The sequence below is a fragment of the Hermetia illucens genome, chromosome 5 (assembly GCF_905115235.1).
Source record: "Hermetia illucens chromosome 5, iHerIll2.2.curated.20191125, whole genome shotgun sequence".
Taxonomy (NCBI): domain Eukaryota; kingdom Metazoa; phylum Arthropoda; class Insecta; order Diptera; family Stratiomyidae; genus Hermetia; species Hermetia illucens.
The window spans coordinates 58,985,965-59,003,297 of NC_051853.1; the positions used below are offsets into that span (position 1 = coordinate 58,985,965).

Below are 17,333 nucleotides of genomic sequence, written 5' to 3' on the forward strand. Positions count from 1 at the left end.
GGCAGGTGATCTCGTCAGCGGCGGAGCAGTCCATCAGGCCCGAGGAAAGTTTAAAGAATGTGCATAGATCCAGATAGGATCTACGCTGTTGTAGGAAGGGAAGGTTTAGAAAGCGGAGGCGGGAGGGGTAATCCACACGAGGGAAGCTTTTCTTAAAGAAGAGAGAACGGGTGAATTTACGTTGCACATTTTCAAGGGCAAGACAATCACAGTTACGAGTGGGGGACCAGATCACGGAGCAATACTCGAGGGGATTCCTCACAAGGGAATTGAAAAGAGCTAAGGAGGGTTGGATGGAGTCAAAATCAGAAGAGGAGCGAAGAATAAAGCCTGAAAATTTTGCCGCTCGATTGATAACATCGAGGCAATGGGTGTCAAAGCGGAGCTTATTGTCGAAAGTGACTCCGAGGTCTTGAGTGGAATTTAAGCAGGATAAGGAATGTCCGTTAAGCGAGTAGGAGAAAGAAGTCGGTGAGGATTTTAGGGAGTAGCACATAGAGTGACACTTTCTGACGTTTAGCGCTAAACCATTAGTCGAGCACCAACGAACCAGAGTGTCCAGGTTATTCTGAAGGGAAACACAGTCCATAGGCGACGATATAGCGGAAAACAGCTTAAGGTCGTCTGCATAGAGCAAACAGGGACAAGTAAGGAGGGGAGGAAAGTCGTTAATAAAAAATAAAAATAGCAAAGGACCCAGAATAGACCCCTGTGGGACGCCAGAAGAAGGGGAGAAGGAGCGGGAAGTACAGCCGCCAAAAGAGACGCGGCAGGATCGGTTGGAAAGCTAAGAGGCAAGCCATAAACCTAGTGGTATGGGAACGTTTAAGGACGAGAGTTTGGATAGAAGTATCTTGTGATTTACAGTGTCGAAGGCTTTCGCGAAGTCAGTGTAAATGGTATGCACTTCTTGCCGTGAATTTAGACATTTGTAAGTTGAAATAGGAAATTATCAACGATCTTAAACTTCTAGTCTTCTATCTTCATATTTCTCGTTTGACTAGTGTGATTCGATGTTGTTGGTTCTTTGATTTTTGCTGCTGACGTTGCTACCATCTTTAGTGTCTGCTATTAGTTCCGGAAGAAACATTATCCGATAAACTCCTTCAATCCCTTCAGCTTACTTCTTCATACGTATCAAATGAGTAACCTAGTAGTTTTCCCCACGAAGTTGGACTGCATCTTTGATGCGCTTGCCTTCATCTCACTATTTGCTCCCCTTTCTACTAGGTATATCAAAAAGTTCGTAAAACGCTACTTATCCGTCAATATTATAACTGGGGTTTAATTTAGATTGTAGCATTCTACTTGTCGTTAAAGTATGTTCCGGATTTCAACTCGATCTGGCAATTCTGCGTTGGTTTACAAGCCTTTCTATGTTGGCATGTCAGTGCATTTTGTAACAATAAAAAGGTTTGAGGCCAATAGACATTTATATCGAAATGGTAAACGTGTTAGGTTAATCTGCTCCTTCGCAAACAATGTTCTACAAGTGGTCTGGTGAATTTAAAAGAGGTCGTACAAGCGTTGAAGACAATCCACGTGCAGGACACTCAAAAAGTGCATCAAATTCAGAAAACATAAGAAAACTACAGGATATGGTTTTGAAAAGCCGTCGAGTGACAAAGAAAGAATTAGTGGAGGTCATAGGCATCTCAGCGGGCAGGGTAAGCCATATCCCAAATGAAATTTTTGGTTTCTGGAAACTGTGCGCGCAATCAATTGAATTCTTTAACAAACGCAGCCAAATGCGATTTTCTAAGCAACATTTGGAGCGTTTTAGGAACAATAACAAAAATTTTGTGCGTCGTCATTACAATGGATAAAACCTGGATCTTTCACCATGATCCTTAGTCGAAACAAAAGGCTAGAGAGTGATATTCACCCAAATCTTCAGCACCGAAGCCAGTTCATGAGCTGAAATCAGTTAAAAAGGTGTCAGTGATTTGGGATGCTAAAGGAATTTTGTTAGTTGATTACCTGCAATCTGCAAAAACAATAAACCAAGATTACAACTGCATCCATCTGGATTAACTGTGTATGAAAATTCATGTGATAAGGCCTGGTTTGGGGAAGAAAAAAATGATTTTGAATCAGCACAAAGCACCTGTTTACAAAGTTTACAAAACTCCCGGAGTTATAGTACGAATTGTTGCATCCACCCTCACACCTCCCACACCTCAAAAAATTCGTACGTGGATATGCATTTTCATCAAAAGAAGAGGTAACAACTGTCATAAACGAGATAGGATCCTTAAATGATAGAATCGTTAGAACAAGTGTATAGAAGTTAAGGGAGATTAGACAGAAAACTAATGTCATTTTTACAACTATAATTCTTCTTTTTCATTCGCATTTAGCGAACTTTTTTATATACCTAGTAGATATCGTCTAAGCTTCTATGTATCACATACAAATTACTTCGACAACTTTTTGTTCTTATTGCCCTGAGTTTCGTCATGGACGTTTACATTCATCTTTGTACTGGTCCCGGTGTAATAAGCTTATAACTTGTATAGTTGACGCCTCATTTTTATCTGCCGCTTCGTTCAATAATGCTTTCAAAATACTGTACTTATGCTGAAGTATGACTAACCGCTTGTATACCTCTAGAAGTGGTCAATAGTTGCGTTGAGTATTTTGAAACCACATTTACACCGTTCAAAATATTTTATCAGCGAGTCATTTGAACACTCTCTGCACTTTACAGTGTACTAAGACTGCACCTTTACAAAGATTTTTCCGCCTTTTGGCCTGGTTTTCAGGCTCTTCGTAGCTGGCATACTAAAGATAAACTAAAACTTCCTCGGTGACTCCTTGATAACAGCTGAGACCTCAAGGAAGTATTGACGAAGATACAATCATAGGGATTAATTCATTCAAGCACGGCGTCTGGGCTAGCAAAGTGATCGATTACATTTATATCTCGGAAAATAGGGACCATCCTGGTGCAAATTTCGCCCATCCCAATCTCATGAAACTTGAATTTAGTGAATGGCATTTGAAGTACTAAGTACTGGACGCTCGTGTTACGTTGCTAAACAAAAAAGCAAGCGAGCGAAACTGTACTTAGGTGGGAACTTTTGATATTCCGGAACGTATTATAGCACTGTCATTGTGGTTTCCAATAATTAGTTTGGGAGAACGTTTTGGGATATAATCCCATCCCCCATTTTAATAACAGTGTCAGAGAATAAAACAAGGATAAAGGGAAGCGAACATAAACATCCATAAGAGAATGCGAATTTAAACCTAACGTATAAGACGCTCGACTGTTTCTACCATGTATGGCCCAAGAATGCCCCAAACAAGGTGTATATTTCAGCCATATGGTATTATGAGTGAGTAACCCTAATGAATAAATTCTCATATATATGCTTATATGTTGACTCCTATATACATCAACTTGGGGTTTTTCCTTTCACAAAAAAGTTAATGGAGATACTGCGCCGATATATACAGCGAAATTCTCAACCCTTAGGTGTCAGCCACATGGATTCGAAAGAGGAAGCGAACAAATGTTTTTGCAGGATATCGTTATTGAACGTCAAAGGTATAAAGCGAAAGGTGCGAGCACAACCAATTTAGCACATAAAATGAAACATTTCGTTTGTAAAACACTTAAAACCCGCAATTAAACAGAAGGTAAGGGAGAATGGGATGATACTTAGTACCAGGTTTGCTTCACAACTGGAGTCGTCCAGCCTGAAGAAACCCCTGCCCGCAATTGATTATCTTTTCAAGTGGATATTATTCATCCCCGTTGGATGTTGAATTTTAAGTGTTGCTGTAGATATTTCCGCTCTTCTGCTCTAATCCGAAAACCGATAATGGACGAGAATTCACAGAAAATTTAAACTATAAAAAAATAATTACCGCAATTATCATTTCAGTTTGGTATTACCTCAGGTGAAGGCTAGCACTTTCTCCTGTGAAACATGAAAAACTCCTTGCAAATCGCAAACTTATTCAGCTAAATGCGGTCTACTATGATTCTCGAACAAATGCAAATAGCATCTGAAAATTTTGACAGTTTTTTCTTCAGTCAAGATTTTCAGTGCCGTTGTAAACACGCGACTTTTTTTTATCGGGTTCGGCTAATGTTAAATTTTATCTTTTAAATTTATAAAAATAAAAAGAAATTTCGGAAAAATTTAAAAGTACCTGCAAAATTTTAAGGAGATTATGCGTAAGTACATTTTATTGTATTTTTCTATTTACCCAATTTTGATAAAGACCGTGAGACCATATTGAGTTTCATGTGTGGCTTATCAGCTTGCATTTAAACTAGATGCATCTTTCCACATAAAGGAAGTAGTTTCAAGTAATAAACTTATCTGTAGCTTTACTGAATGAGTATTTTTGGGACCTATCCTTGCTGCTCACTGAAATCCTCTGGAAGAAAGAACCGACAAAACGATCAAATACTCATTGCATCAAGCAGCCTCTATTTAAGTGACTCGTCTATTTAATTCAGCAACAAAAAGAATTTATCTATTTTATAAAATGTAGTTAACAAAAGTGCAAAATTTTGTTGGTTTGTAACCGTAACAGATCTCTAATGCCGCGGGTGCTGCATATAATGAAAACTCTCACTCAGTAAATTTCATAAAAATATGAACTATAGAAAGCACTGACTTCTGTTTCTTTAGCTGTTGTGTCAATCGGTAACCTGGTCTCCCCGTATAGATCAAATTCACCGCTTCCCTTAATTATAGGATTGGCCCTTGTGGGGTCAGGAGGCTGTTAAATGACATTTCATGGCATGCCAAGCTGCCGCTGCTTCAACCGATGTCTTGGCTGTTTTGCAACTATTTCGTTCGTTCAATTTGGTTGTAAGACCATATCAATTACGGATTCCATCGTTTCGCATCATTGAGTGTTACGCCATTGATCCAACAGAACGTGATCCCCTCCATTACCGCGAAGCGAAATTCATTGCGTTTGGTAGTCAGCCAGCAATTGGAAACATAAAGGGCAACCCTACATTGAAACACCTTCTGAGAAGGTAACATGAAGGTCATGACGGTGTCACGAGTACCTGCCGGGTACACATAATGTCACGGTGGAGTCCGGATGCAGATTGGTTTAGAGACCACAATCAGATGTCTGCCATGATTAACACAGCATTCGTACTAGTATATATAAGGTCTCTGTAACACCTTCACCGCAACTAACAATACGTGTTGCAATTGTACATCGGAATTCTATGCTCTGCTCGATTTGGAGCAACCACCATTGTTGTGGACCAATAATCGGACCGAGATTCTCTTGGAGCATATATTCTTATAGTACTATCCCGTGAATTGTATGTGGCAGCTCTTGGCAAACCACCACCTACTTTTACAAATCCCTACCTCATATCAGTGTGAGATCTGCCTGCTTACGAAAAATTGTGGTGTCCACCCGGTGACCGGTATTGAGAACCTTGTTGTAAACACCCATATCCGAGGAAAACATGGCAACTGTTTAAGAGCGGTGTGAAAACCCGAGGCTGCTGATGGCAGCACTGATCTCAAGGCTGCTTTCAAAATCGTCTCGCAGCACAGAGACTGCAGCAAGATCAGAGCAACCCAAGATACAATCTGAGAGTGCTTAAAGGAGTAAGAAAATATTGGAATACCTATACTTGGGACCTTCTCTTACCGCAACTATTATTACCAATGTTCGGCAAAACTACACACACATTATATGAGCGATCACTGACATAGAGCCTTTCGCAAAATTCCTGTGCCTGTTCGGTACCAAATTAAGGGGAATTGACGAGAAGCGACCATCCACAGCAAGTAAGCCTAGCTTAGTTTGGACAGCTTAGTGGTTAGAGCAGATGGCTGTCGTATGGAAGGTCGTAGTTCAAATCTCGCCGGTGGCATTTGGATTTGTATCGGGATTTGACGTTGGATACCAGTCGACTCAGGTGGAAGTGGATACCTGGGACTAATCAAGGTAATAATCACGGGCGAGTGCACATTGCCTCCTATAGGATACTGTAATCCTGCAGTGCATCATTACGGTCTTGAATGAAGCACTCTAACAGACTTCAAGGCCCTGATCCAATAGGATTGCAGCGCCAATGATTGCGATACCACACATCCGGTTTCCTTCTGGAAGTGTTTTCCCAAGCTCACACCAGGAGATCGATTAAAAGCCATTCAAAAGCATTCTAGTGTTGATTGCCACCAACCTGGCCATACCGCTAAGACCTGTACAAAAGGTTTCTGAGCACTTAGAACATTTTTGGAGATTAGACGGTATTCTCCACAACTAACACTACCTATCACTAAATGGAAAAAAAATGTGATGCATACTTTGGCCAGTGGACCAAGCGAACTATAGAGGGACGATATCTACATAGTTGCGCTGCCTTTCACAATTGATCCAGGAGTGTTACATGTGTATAGTGGCATGGCTCGAGCGCAAGAAGGCAGGAGAAAATCATATTCATGGACGAGTATCCGGAAGTGGGTCACATTCAGGAGTTTTCAGACATTCCCCAACTGCACTACTACCTACCCCATCATTGCGTTGTTAAAGCGGACAGTATTTCAACAGAAGTTAGACGCGTCTTCGATGTTTCAGCTAAAACCATTGCCAATGCTGCATTCAACGACATATTTTTCATGGGTCCTACCATTCTGGAGGAACTCTCCGCTATTCTACTCTAATTCGGACAACTTAAATACCTGATAATGGCAAACATTGGAAAAAATGTACCGTCAGACCGAACTCCAACGTCAAACGGCAAGAAGTTTCAAGAAACTCGTAAATACACAGTGCCACATGTTTGGCAAAAAAACCTGACTTTGCTTAACCTTAAGGACTACTCGAAACTATTCTCCAAACTAACAGATACTACCTCCTTGAGCGAGTTTTGGAGATCTTACGAAAGCAAAGTTAAGTCACCAAAGCTGTTCTCGTGTCTACTTCGTTCAGTTTGATATTTTTCAACGATATAGACGCTTTCAGACATTACCAATGAAACCGAATAAATATGGAGGCGTCAGATTACGCTGAAAGGATTGATAATTTTGGTCCAAAAATTTTTCGAGTATATTAGGATCGCCCATTGTTTATTTCTCGGTGGTTATCAAACTCTTTCTTTTCTTTCTTATTTATTTGTCTTAGATCCAAAAAAAGAAAGAACAGTGACTGGACCCTATTCCTTTTGAATATATTTGAAGATCGCTTGAAGAGATTCGGGATTTCATCGACGACGTCTAACTACCGCACTCATCAAAAAATCTATTAGCTCTTTCTTCTTAATTTTTTCTTCGATAAACGGTGACAATAAACGATTTCCCACTAGGGCTCTTTAAGCCTCTTTTGAAAGCATTTCTACAGTGTAGTATTTTAACGTTATAAATAGGGATTTTTTCCCCGTTGAGGAAACTAAGCTTCTAGGAGGGAAAGGAGTTTCTCCTCCTTGTAGGAGCTCCTGCTGGTTATACAATTTTTGTTTCACCGATATAGTGGTAAAAGGAACGTTCACGTCAAAGAACTCTATCAACTTGTCATTTGATGAAAAGGAACTACAAGTAATGGGAAAGCAAAACGATTGATTTTTGTTTCCCTCGATACGAAAAGTACACTCCACCATATTACTCTTTGGGATTTATGATTAGTCTCTGACAACCTGTCGACATTTCCTGAAAGAACCGGACCATATTTAAATGTGTATACGGGTTCCATCCACTAAAACTACCCCTGACAAGAGGCAAAGAACAAACACAAAGCGTTATATCACAGAACAATCCAAGCTATTGCCAACTTTCCCCTTCTCCATCAGCTTGCAACCGCATCATCGTCGACACCTCTGTTCTACTCATCTTACCATATCATATCGTTAGCTGCACTGCAGTTTTCCTGGCATACAAACATTGTCTCAACTATATTTTGCTATGCTACAGTCCTACCTAATGTCAAGTGCAGACCTCTTTTTTCATCTATAAATCTAGGACAGTGAAAAAATATCATGTAAATGGTCCAGACCTTGCTGTTAGCAATATATCTGCAGGACCAACGACTCTTTTGCCAATGCTCTTATGTTACCTGCTGTTGCCAACTACTTAGCGTTTACTCTCTTTTGAAGTTCTTCGTGGGTCAATCAATAGAGCGGGGCTAAAATGTTTTCAAGAACGTGCCACCCGAGGACTCAACAAGCTCTTAGGGAGACTCTTTTGTAAGTAGCTCTCCAATTTGGGGGCTGTATGCGACATGCACCGCTTGTCACCAAGCTTACGCCGAATATGCGCTCCGGCTGTAAACTGGCCTGTATACTGGCAGTCTCCAATATTCGGTGGCATTCTTCTTAAAACCTTGCAAGAACTTGATGCTGATATAAATAATTATATGAATGCTTCTGTTCACTCCTTTGTGCTTAATTTCTCAACTGTCCCAGAAAACTACCGATAATGGCATACCTTTATGAATAACATATCTTTCTTCTCTTCCCTTATATTTTTCAGCATGGATTAAAACAACTTCCAACGAAAAATTGCCGCGTTATGCCATTATCGGTGGTAGGGATATGGACGGTAACAAAATATATATAGGCCGAACTCATTACAAGGGCGACTTGATACCGTGCTGTGTAATTCCACGCCAAAAGATTGTCACAATGCTGAACAATGAGGAAGTAAATATTCCAGAATATGAAGTCTTGTGTGGTGAAGTTTGCCGCTGGGTTAAATGTTGCGGACCTAGGTTGCCTTATCGAACGTTAGTAGTTGGTAAAACTGAGAATGGCGAAGTACTCATAATTGTCAGGGAAAGTTGCTCCAGGGGATTTACTTCATGGCGGGTACGAATCATCGGAAATACGATTAGGATCTTGTATGACACTTGTCGTCGACCATTACATCAGTACGAAATCCTAACTTTGGTGAAATGTAAACCATGTGTAGTGATGTAGTCCAAATAAAATTTTATTTTGACTGTAAAGTTCACCTATCTATATGAAAAATCGCTATAGAAACTGCAGATAATATCGTGGGCATTCAACTAGATTTTCCTGTCTAAAAAGAACGTGATCACTTTCTTTCTTTCTACTTTCTGATTGAAAATAAAAAGCCCTTCTAAATGATCATAGATTTATCTAGTAGCTACACTTCAATTTTGCACAAAGCGCACTTTTATTTAATAATATTGACTTGCTATGTATATACCTGACAATATCATTGAAGATATCGTTATTCAGGACTTTCAATGGGAACTCAAATGCTTAGGGGGTCAGGGATTAAGAGTCCATGCGGGTATAATATTGCTACAACTCTGAATGTCACAGTCTGCAAATTGAGTTAACGCTACATTTGAATACCATAGGCTTGTTTCTTAAGGCTCTTCTGTATATTTATATGTGAGATTTAAAGCCATCATAGTAACAAAACCTCATTAAATCAAGCCGAGGGCCCCAATGATTTTTGGGAAATACCGTATATAGGTAAATGAATTATGACATGTTGATACCTATGTATCTTCTATCATACATATTGCCCTTACAGACTTTTCGGGCTGGATCATCCTCACCCATACGGATTAAGTGACCCGCCCACCGTAACCTGTTGAGTCGGATTTTATCCACAACCTGACGGTCATGGTATCGCTCATAGGTTTCGTCGTTATGTAGGCTACGGAATCGTCCATCTTCATGCCGATCGAGTACTAGCGGTTCCAAATACGGTTCCATCGGATGACTGCTGCTAAATGCCGTAAAGCTGTGAATCGGTCTTCAAAAGTAGTCGCAGGAAAGACTTGGTTCATATGATTCCCGAGTCAGTGTAGAGGGAATTCGTTAAGGTATGATGCTCCTTGAAGTCTTCTTCCTTTTCTTCACCCTTTGTCTAGTTCACAAGCGGGGTCGGCTCGTCGCGATCGGTTTCGCCATTTGGATCTATCATGCTCCTTGAAGTATCTTAGCCAAATTCGCATTTCAAGGTGGAGGATATTATTGAACTAATCGGGTTCAGTGATCCATCTGGAGATGGCTATCATGCGGGAATTTATAGTCGTTTCTAAATGTTGGGTTTTTCCGTTGAAAAACAAGCAGCACCTGGATTCCCAGGCTTATAACATTCTCAAGCTCAACCTTTGAACGAAATGATATCGGGACGTGAAGAACAGGGTGGGAGGTATTTCACTAAGGTTTATAGCCTTGACCGATTGGGAAGTGGTCTTTGATACGTAGCAGTCAAGAGATTGGAAACAAGATCATAGAGCGTAGGGTCTATACTCTTCTTAAATTTATTGCTTCATATGAAATCCATCATGTTCGTGTTGAACTCAGCTCATTATGCTCTCGCAGAAATTTGTATCCCATAAGTTGTGGCCCATCCTTTGTTTTCAAGAGGCGATTTACAATCGACGCCCTCTTCTGTGTTTGATGTCACATGCCGCGCCACATCTCTGTAGCCAAGGAGACCAGAATTCCTGAGTTAACATTATTCTAAGGGTCTCGTCGTTAGTTTTGACCTCTTACGAGTCAGAGGAATATTCCCATCTCATTTAATCAAAAGCGCTCCATTATTGTGGTAAAATTGATAATTAAGTAAACTCATGAGGCCAATCATCATTGAGGCACCTTACATGCCGTTATGTTACTACATTTTTACTTACCAAAGCGTACATAAAATGGGTTAGGAATTGCGCAAAATCCATTTAAATGAGAAGCAGACTGTAAAACCCAAAATGGCAGATCTACCAGTAGAGGGAATGTCCTCTCCTCCGGAATTCGCAGTAGGTGTATCTGGTTATCTCCATACAGCAGTCTTAAATACCAGACCTTTATATCCACCAACAGAAGACAGTAATGATATTCAGGAGCTGACTTCGAGAAACCTTTTTTATCAACGTGCGTTCTGAAAACTTCTAATTGGTCAAGGGCTCAAACAGAGTTTTCCCGCAACATAAGGATAGAGGTGGAATAGTCTAGATCGGCAGCTCTTGCAAGGATGGCTTGAATGATCGAGTCTTTCCCTGATTGTGATGGGGTTGCTAGGCAGGTCAGACTTAACGACGAACCGGAATTGCGTTTACCGAGCAGTACATCAACTGGTATCATTCCTTCCAGAACAGAGGGAATGCAGTGGGGAATGCAGTAGGATTTTTACGGAGACTGCGGCAGTAGCAGCCGGAAAGGATTCACCTACAATTATGACAAGGTTTGAAGAAGAGATTCGCTTGATATTAACACTGATATATCCAACTTAGTTGCATATCGACCCAAGCTGTACCTACCTAACATTCTCCTTGAACAGCGCTACATTTGTCACGATAGTAGAGCTCGAGCGAGTCACATTCTCTTCCTTTTGCCGCGATCATAAGGGTTTTTATTTCTTATGCCTGTCGAATCACCTTATGATATGGTCAGCACACACTTGTGATGATTGCCCAGAACACATCAACATTCTCCCTTATTAAAGTTGCGTATGCACAGATGTAAGCTGCTAGCAAAAGTAGGTGACCCCGCCTTTTTATATGCGCACATCCAAAAATTAACACCAAGATTTATTTGCTGATCATAAGGTAACTCATCAGTTGAGAATTAACTTACCTTTGTGGCAGACTCCGTGCTCTTACAATGTGCGCGCTATAAAGGACAAGGTGATGGATGCTAATGGATGCTAAATAAATCTCTTACTGTTGCCCTTACACTTTCCAAGCCCGTATTTCGCCTTCATATATTTGGCCAAAATGTTATCAAAGACCCCTTCAGATCAGTGTCAAAGTGTCTTCCCTATCTAGATTGCGTTCAACTTCCTATTGAAAGCTTCTCGTATGTTCATAGTACTGTACTATTGTATTAAATTCTTTACCCTAGACCAGGATGCCCTAACCAACCTCTTGTCTGAAACCGCTTTCCGCGTCCTGAGAGTCAGAATTTAGGATCCTTACGATTTTATTTCGCTCAGGTCAAGAATGTCCAACCGATCTTATTGAAATTCCCGTCAAAGTTTGAGATTGCAAGCATACTGGGTAGCATACTTGGTAGGGTTGTTGTAATACGGACGTTAGGTAAGCCAATCTTTGTACAGCATGTCGTGCTTGAATTCTCACTGAGATTAAAGAGAGAGGGTTCTAGATTACAATATTTGAAGGTCATAGTCGAGCATTTCGTTAGTCAGATAGTTTACAAGGGTGTTGCCCACAAATTGTTGTGCCTAGGCACATTTCCCTAGCTCGTAAATCAAAATGACCCTAGAAAGGATATCCAAGATATAGAAACTAAAATAGAGAAGGAAATTAAAACGAAGCAAGCTGAAAATTGAAAGGATTTGTACAACAGTGGCTCAACAAGACGAAAAAAATTTAAAGACATTTCCGATCTTCACTGTACTTTGTGAACCAATTGTTCTCTCTCTTATTCCCTTCTGTACACTGATGAAAGTGGTAGTAGCCAAGAACCAACTTATTTTCTTTTTCTTTGGTTGGATCAATGACAAGGGAGAAATATTTCGACGATGGATGCAATCACCCCATATCGACTGTGGATGTCCTCTCGACGTGTGCATGGTACGCAAGTGATGCAACGCAACGTCTTCGTTGCTACTACCGCCAGGCAGCGTTTATTGGCTTGATACTCGACCAGCACTGGAAACCATTGAGGACAATAAGGAGAGAAGATCGATTCGGTACGGTATGGATTTGGGACGCTTGACAATACGTCGATCGGAAAGGACGCCAGTGGTAGAGCGTCACGTTATCCAGGGTGGGCTGATTTGTGACGCAATTTCATAAGGCAGTTCGCCATTGTCTGACAGCACCGTTCCAGTCAGATCAATTTCACTAACAGTGGTAGTGCCTACGTCGTTGGAGTTGTTCGTCAAACACTGTTTTATTCAGATGCAACCAGAGACCGTACTGCCTGATACGACGTTTGGACAAGCTGTTTTAATCTCGAATCTCGAGAGCAGCTTTTGTTAACAATAACAATCAATAGGGCCTGCGGTAGAGACTCTAGAGCAGATCAGGTAGGATTTAGTCAGCTCACTGACTTCCAAAGAGCGCCCGCTCCTTCCAAAGAGGTTGCCAAATTGTGTCGAGCTAGTGCGCTTAGTCGCTATCTAAAATTTAGGAACACAATTGTCACAATCCTGACAGTTAGGCCTTTTCGCATTAACCCTTTTCTGGTTGCAGCAAAATAACCGATGATGTCATCACATAACTCAGCACCAGGCTGTCTGGTGTCTGTTTGGATTTATGGTGTTCTATCCGTCAAACTGCATTTGATTATAAGGAATGTGGATACGAAACACTTCTGTTAATGACAAAAACGGTACTTTGCTTACCAAAAGACGAGTCGTGACGGATAGATGACGTGGAAAAGTTGACTTGAGAGTAAATTGTTCGCGATGCCCCGGCGAAAGCTTAATATCCCAGAAACCTCTGTATTTGTCCATTTTTTCGATAGAATATCCCCACCAACTTCAATTGTTAGCAACAAAACATTCAGTTCCAACAATTAAAGGGCATGGGTAGGGTCGATTTTTAATATCATAATGGGAAGTACAAGGCAAGATGATTAGGAGAAAAGGCTAAAATCTAAACAGGTCAAGATACGTGGACCCAGAACGACGAGTATGCCATATTTATTATAATATTTGTGTTCAAGTTGATAGTGAACCAGTTGATCATGCCGGTGTTACTGGCTGTATTCAAACACAACTTGAAAGCCAGGTCGACTGGTATCAAGTGGGAACTGACCATTTGGAAGACAATCGTTATTTTGTTCCTCAGTTCTCTACAGGTTTGGGGCTAATCATAAACTCCAAAAAATTTGTTGAATTTTCAAAGATAAAGGTCGCGATGTTACATTCGAAACTTCCAAGTCCTCCAAACAAACGTGTGGTGAGGTGTAAAGTGCTTGTGAATTTTCATTTCTAACCAGAGTCTACCCAAAAAGATGCTGTCACTAATCAAAATGGTAAGTTTCTTATTTGCTCTCATATACATATTATTTTTATATAGTCAAAACTAAATTGACCTGGTTATTTGTAAGTAAAGCGTTGCAACCCCTTCCCAAGGTCCATTTCGTTTTATGTGAAACAGCGAGTTGAAAAAATCCTACCCAAGTAGGGCAAGTGAAATTTCAGAGTTAAATGACTTCGAGGATCTAACACCACATAAGATATTGTAACCTAAAATAAATGAATTTTCATCGGTCTGTGTTTACTTTTCATAGCAAAATGCTCTGATCATCCCCCAGCTCGTCCACTTCCCCCTACCCCTTAAGTCCAAACTAATGAAATCCTAATATGCGTTTTACTTATTTCTATTTCAGCGTGGATAAAATCAAATATTAAAAAACCCCTGCCAAAAAACGCTATTGTTGGCGGCCGCGATCTTGAAGGTAACTCCATCTATCTGGCCCGAACCCACGTCGATGAATACCTATTGCCGTGTTATGTGATTCCGAAAAAGGAGGAGGCTTGGACCAGTTTGAATGGAAAGGCCATTGCCGTTACCGACTACGAAGTTTTGGCAGGTGACTCCTACCGTTGGGTCAAAGATCAAGATGGAAACACTCCCGGCGGAGCACTAATCGGTGGTAAAGCTTTTAACGGGGAGCAGTTGTTCATTGGACGTGTAGCAATCGAAAAAGGGTTTATACCCGGAGCAGTTTGGCCCTCGAAAAAGGGGTTGTATGTGGCTTATGATGAATCGGAGAGATTTTATGCAAAGTACGAGGTTCTTGTGATCGCCGGTTGTGATGCATGCAGTTGTAATAGCCCATGTTGTAAGAGCTGCACAATACTTTGATATACAGTGAACATGAAGACCATTTACATATTTTTAAATCTTTTTAGATAGTTTTTCATGAATAAATTCCCATTCGATAACTGAAACTGTTTGTTTTTATGCAAAATGAGGTGTGCCTGAAGTTCCACTTGTAACGTCTCCAGTGTTAGCTTAGCCCTCTCCCCTCCCCTAGGTCCTGCATGTCCTACCTTTCAGCTGATGCCTTTCTCTAAACGCTTTCACAGCACATGTCATTCTTACTCTTTTCAGCATGGGTTAATGCTCACATAGAATGGAGAATGCCAAAACATGCCGTTGTAGGGGGCCTTGATGAAGACGGCAATGTGGTTTATGTTGGACGTGCCATCTATCATAATGAGATACACCCATGTATGATAAATCCAGTGAAAAACACGGCCTGGATCATGGTTCACGGAAAGCCAGTATCTATCAAAATGTTCGAGGTATTGTGCCATAAACGCTATAAGTGGACTAAGACGAAAGGAGACTATGTTCCTGCAGGAGCCATTATTGCAGGAAAAACTAAGGACGGTGAAGAGCTATTCGTTGGCCGGACACTGGTACAGAATTGTTTACTTCCAGGAGAAGTGCAGCGGACCGAGAAGGCCCTCATCCTGGTACATAATAACGAGGAGAAACGTTTCCTCAACTATGATATTCTTGTGATAGACGACAAAACGAGGTGTTGCCAAAACTGCGCTGTTTCGTAATGCCTTGCATTCTTATATTTACCAGACCTGAAGTTGTAGACTTAAAAATTGAAATAAAATTTGACACCGATGAAACCTTTTTTTCATTAAGCCTCATTGCAAACCTTACGTGTATGGTACTATGCTTTTGAGACCCCTACTTGCCCCCTTCTAACTAATTATACGTCAAAATTTCGACCTAATTTCAATCTTTATTGTATTTTCTATTTCAGCGTGGGTAAAAACTTCAATTAGTCGCCCTCTTCCAAAGAAAACAGCATCCTGTGGTCGCGATCATGAAGGCAACGTACTGAATGTTGGACGAACCCAGCAGGGAGACAACTTATTACCATGTGTCATAAACATGGCCAAAAAAGAAGCATTTACTACACTGAATGGAACGGTGATACCAGTAACCGAATTTGAAATTTTGGCAGCGGAAAATGTCATCTGGGTAGCAGAGCAGAATGGCGAAACACCAGGTGGTTCATTGATATCAGGTAAAACGGCAGAGGGCGAAGAACTGTATATTGGGCGTACGAAAGCGGGCGAACTTGAAGGTGCCATTATTCCTGGAGCAATATGGCCGTCAAAGAAAGCCCTTCTAGTGGTGCATGAAGGTGCCGAAAAAGCATTTCCGCATTACGAAACGTTGGTTATAAAGAAGCCCAAGTGCTGTGGAAGTTGTACTATAAGCTAGGATGGGAGCTGGGGAGGAACATAACTGCGCAACTCCATGGTATTTTCACATTAAAAATAGTTTGAAGAAACGAATGACTTGCATTTTGAAAACATCCGCTGTTCGGGGCCATTGGAATACGGATGTGCGAAGTTCAGAATATCGTGTGTTCAAGCCGTGATGATAAAAAAAAATTCAAAAATTAGAAAAGCAAGGAGAGACTACGTATGATATCTTATAACGCTTTGAAATTTTGAATTTACCACCTTCACGTATGGCTTCGACGGGAATGTTTCTGAATGCAATACTATTCCGTTAAGGAATCAGATTTATTGCATTCAAAATAGGCGGGCATAAAATGCAGAATTTTTTAGGCTTCTTTATATATTTTTATATACATATTTGAATGCATTAGGTTGGATTTTAATGAAAAAATTTCAATAAAATTTAAAAGTTTTATTAAATGTTTTGTTTCATATTCACTTCCTGCAATGAATCCACCTCCTTGCGTGTTACAGCTTGTTGTGTGAGAATAAAATAGCAGCAATTGCTGTTTTGTGGACTTCGTTTTCATCCAGCCTCACTTTTCACTGTACTCACTTCTCTCCTAGCGAGGTCTACGCTAATAGTATTCAAGCAGTCTCGGATCGCAATGGATCGCGGTTTACAGTCAGCTTTTTAGGCTCTGGTGACATCGTAACAAAACCCGGAAGGATGGATCGGAAATGTGTTCTAAACTCAAATGTCCAAAACTGGGATCTAGACGGCAGCTTATAAATCACGGTCGGAATGTCACCTTCAATAGACTTCACCTGGATTGCATTCAGTTGCGCCTCGAAAGTCTCCTTCTCTGCCTTGAAGTTTCCATTGGGGCGAAGTCCTCATTTTATACCGAAATCTCACAATTAGTATCTTGTCCAAAACCTGCTCCCTGGACATAAAAACTGCATCTTGTGGTTGTTATGATCATCAATCTAGTACTGAACGAGGTAGGTAAGTGGTATTGGTGTACCGACGTCCCCAAGATGGTTTTCTGGTGTGTGATTCCACACCTTACCCCAGCAGGAAACTGTTGCTTCCGAAAGAATACTGTAAATTAATTCTGCCATTATAACATCAAAATCATATAAAGGGGAGTGACTGTTACAATTCTTATAGAGGAGGAAGACCCTTCCTTTTTGTTCCACATTTCCATTTCCTCCATACCCTTG

The 17,333-nt window shown here is 40.8% G+C and overlaps 1 protein-coding gene across 4 annotated transcripts; it reads left to right on the forward strand.

Annotated features, from left to right (window-relative positions):
• The first annotated feature begins 3,993 nt into the window (after positions 1-3,993).
• Positions 3,994-16,529, forward strand: LOC119658336. 4 transcript variants are annotated; one of them, XM_038065681.1, is made up of 2 exons: positions 3,994-4,189; positions 8,466-8,934. In XM_038065681.1, the coding sequence occupies exons 1-2, from the start codon at positions 4,186-4,188 to the stop codon at positions 8,909-8,911; spliced, it is 450 nt and encodes a 149-aa protein (XP_037921609.1). In that variant the 5' UTR covers positions 3,994-4,185; the 3' UTR covers positions 8,912-8,934. The 4 variants fall into 4 exon arrangements, with proteins under 4 accessions (XP_037921609.1, XP_037921608.1, XP_037921606.1 ...); XM_038065680.1 differs by lacking the exon at positions 8,466-8,934 and adding an exon at positions 15,004-15,539 and having other exon boundaries at positions 3,997-4,189; XM_038065678.1 differs by lacking the exon at positions 8,466-8,934 and adding an exon at positions 14,276-14,840 and having other exon boundaries at positions 4,031-4,189.
• The last annotated feature ends 804 nt before the right edge of the window (positions 16,530-17,333 follow it).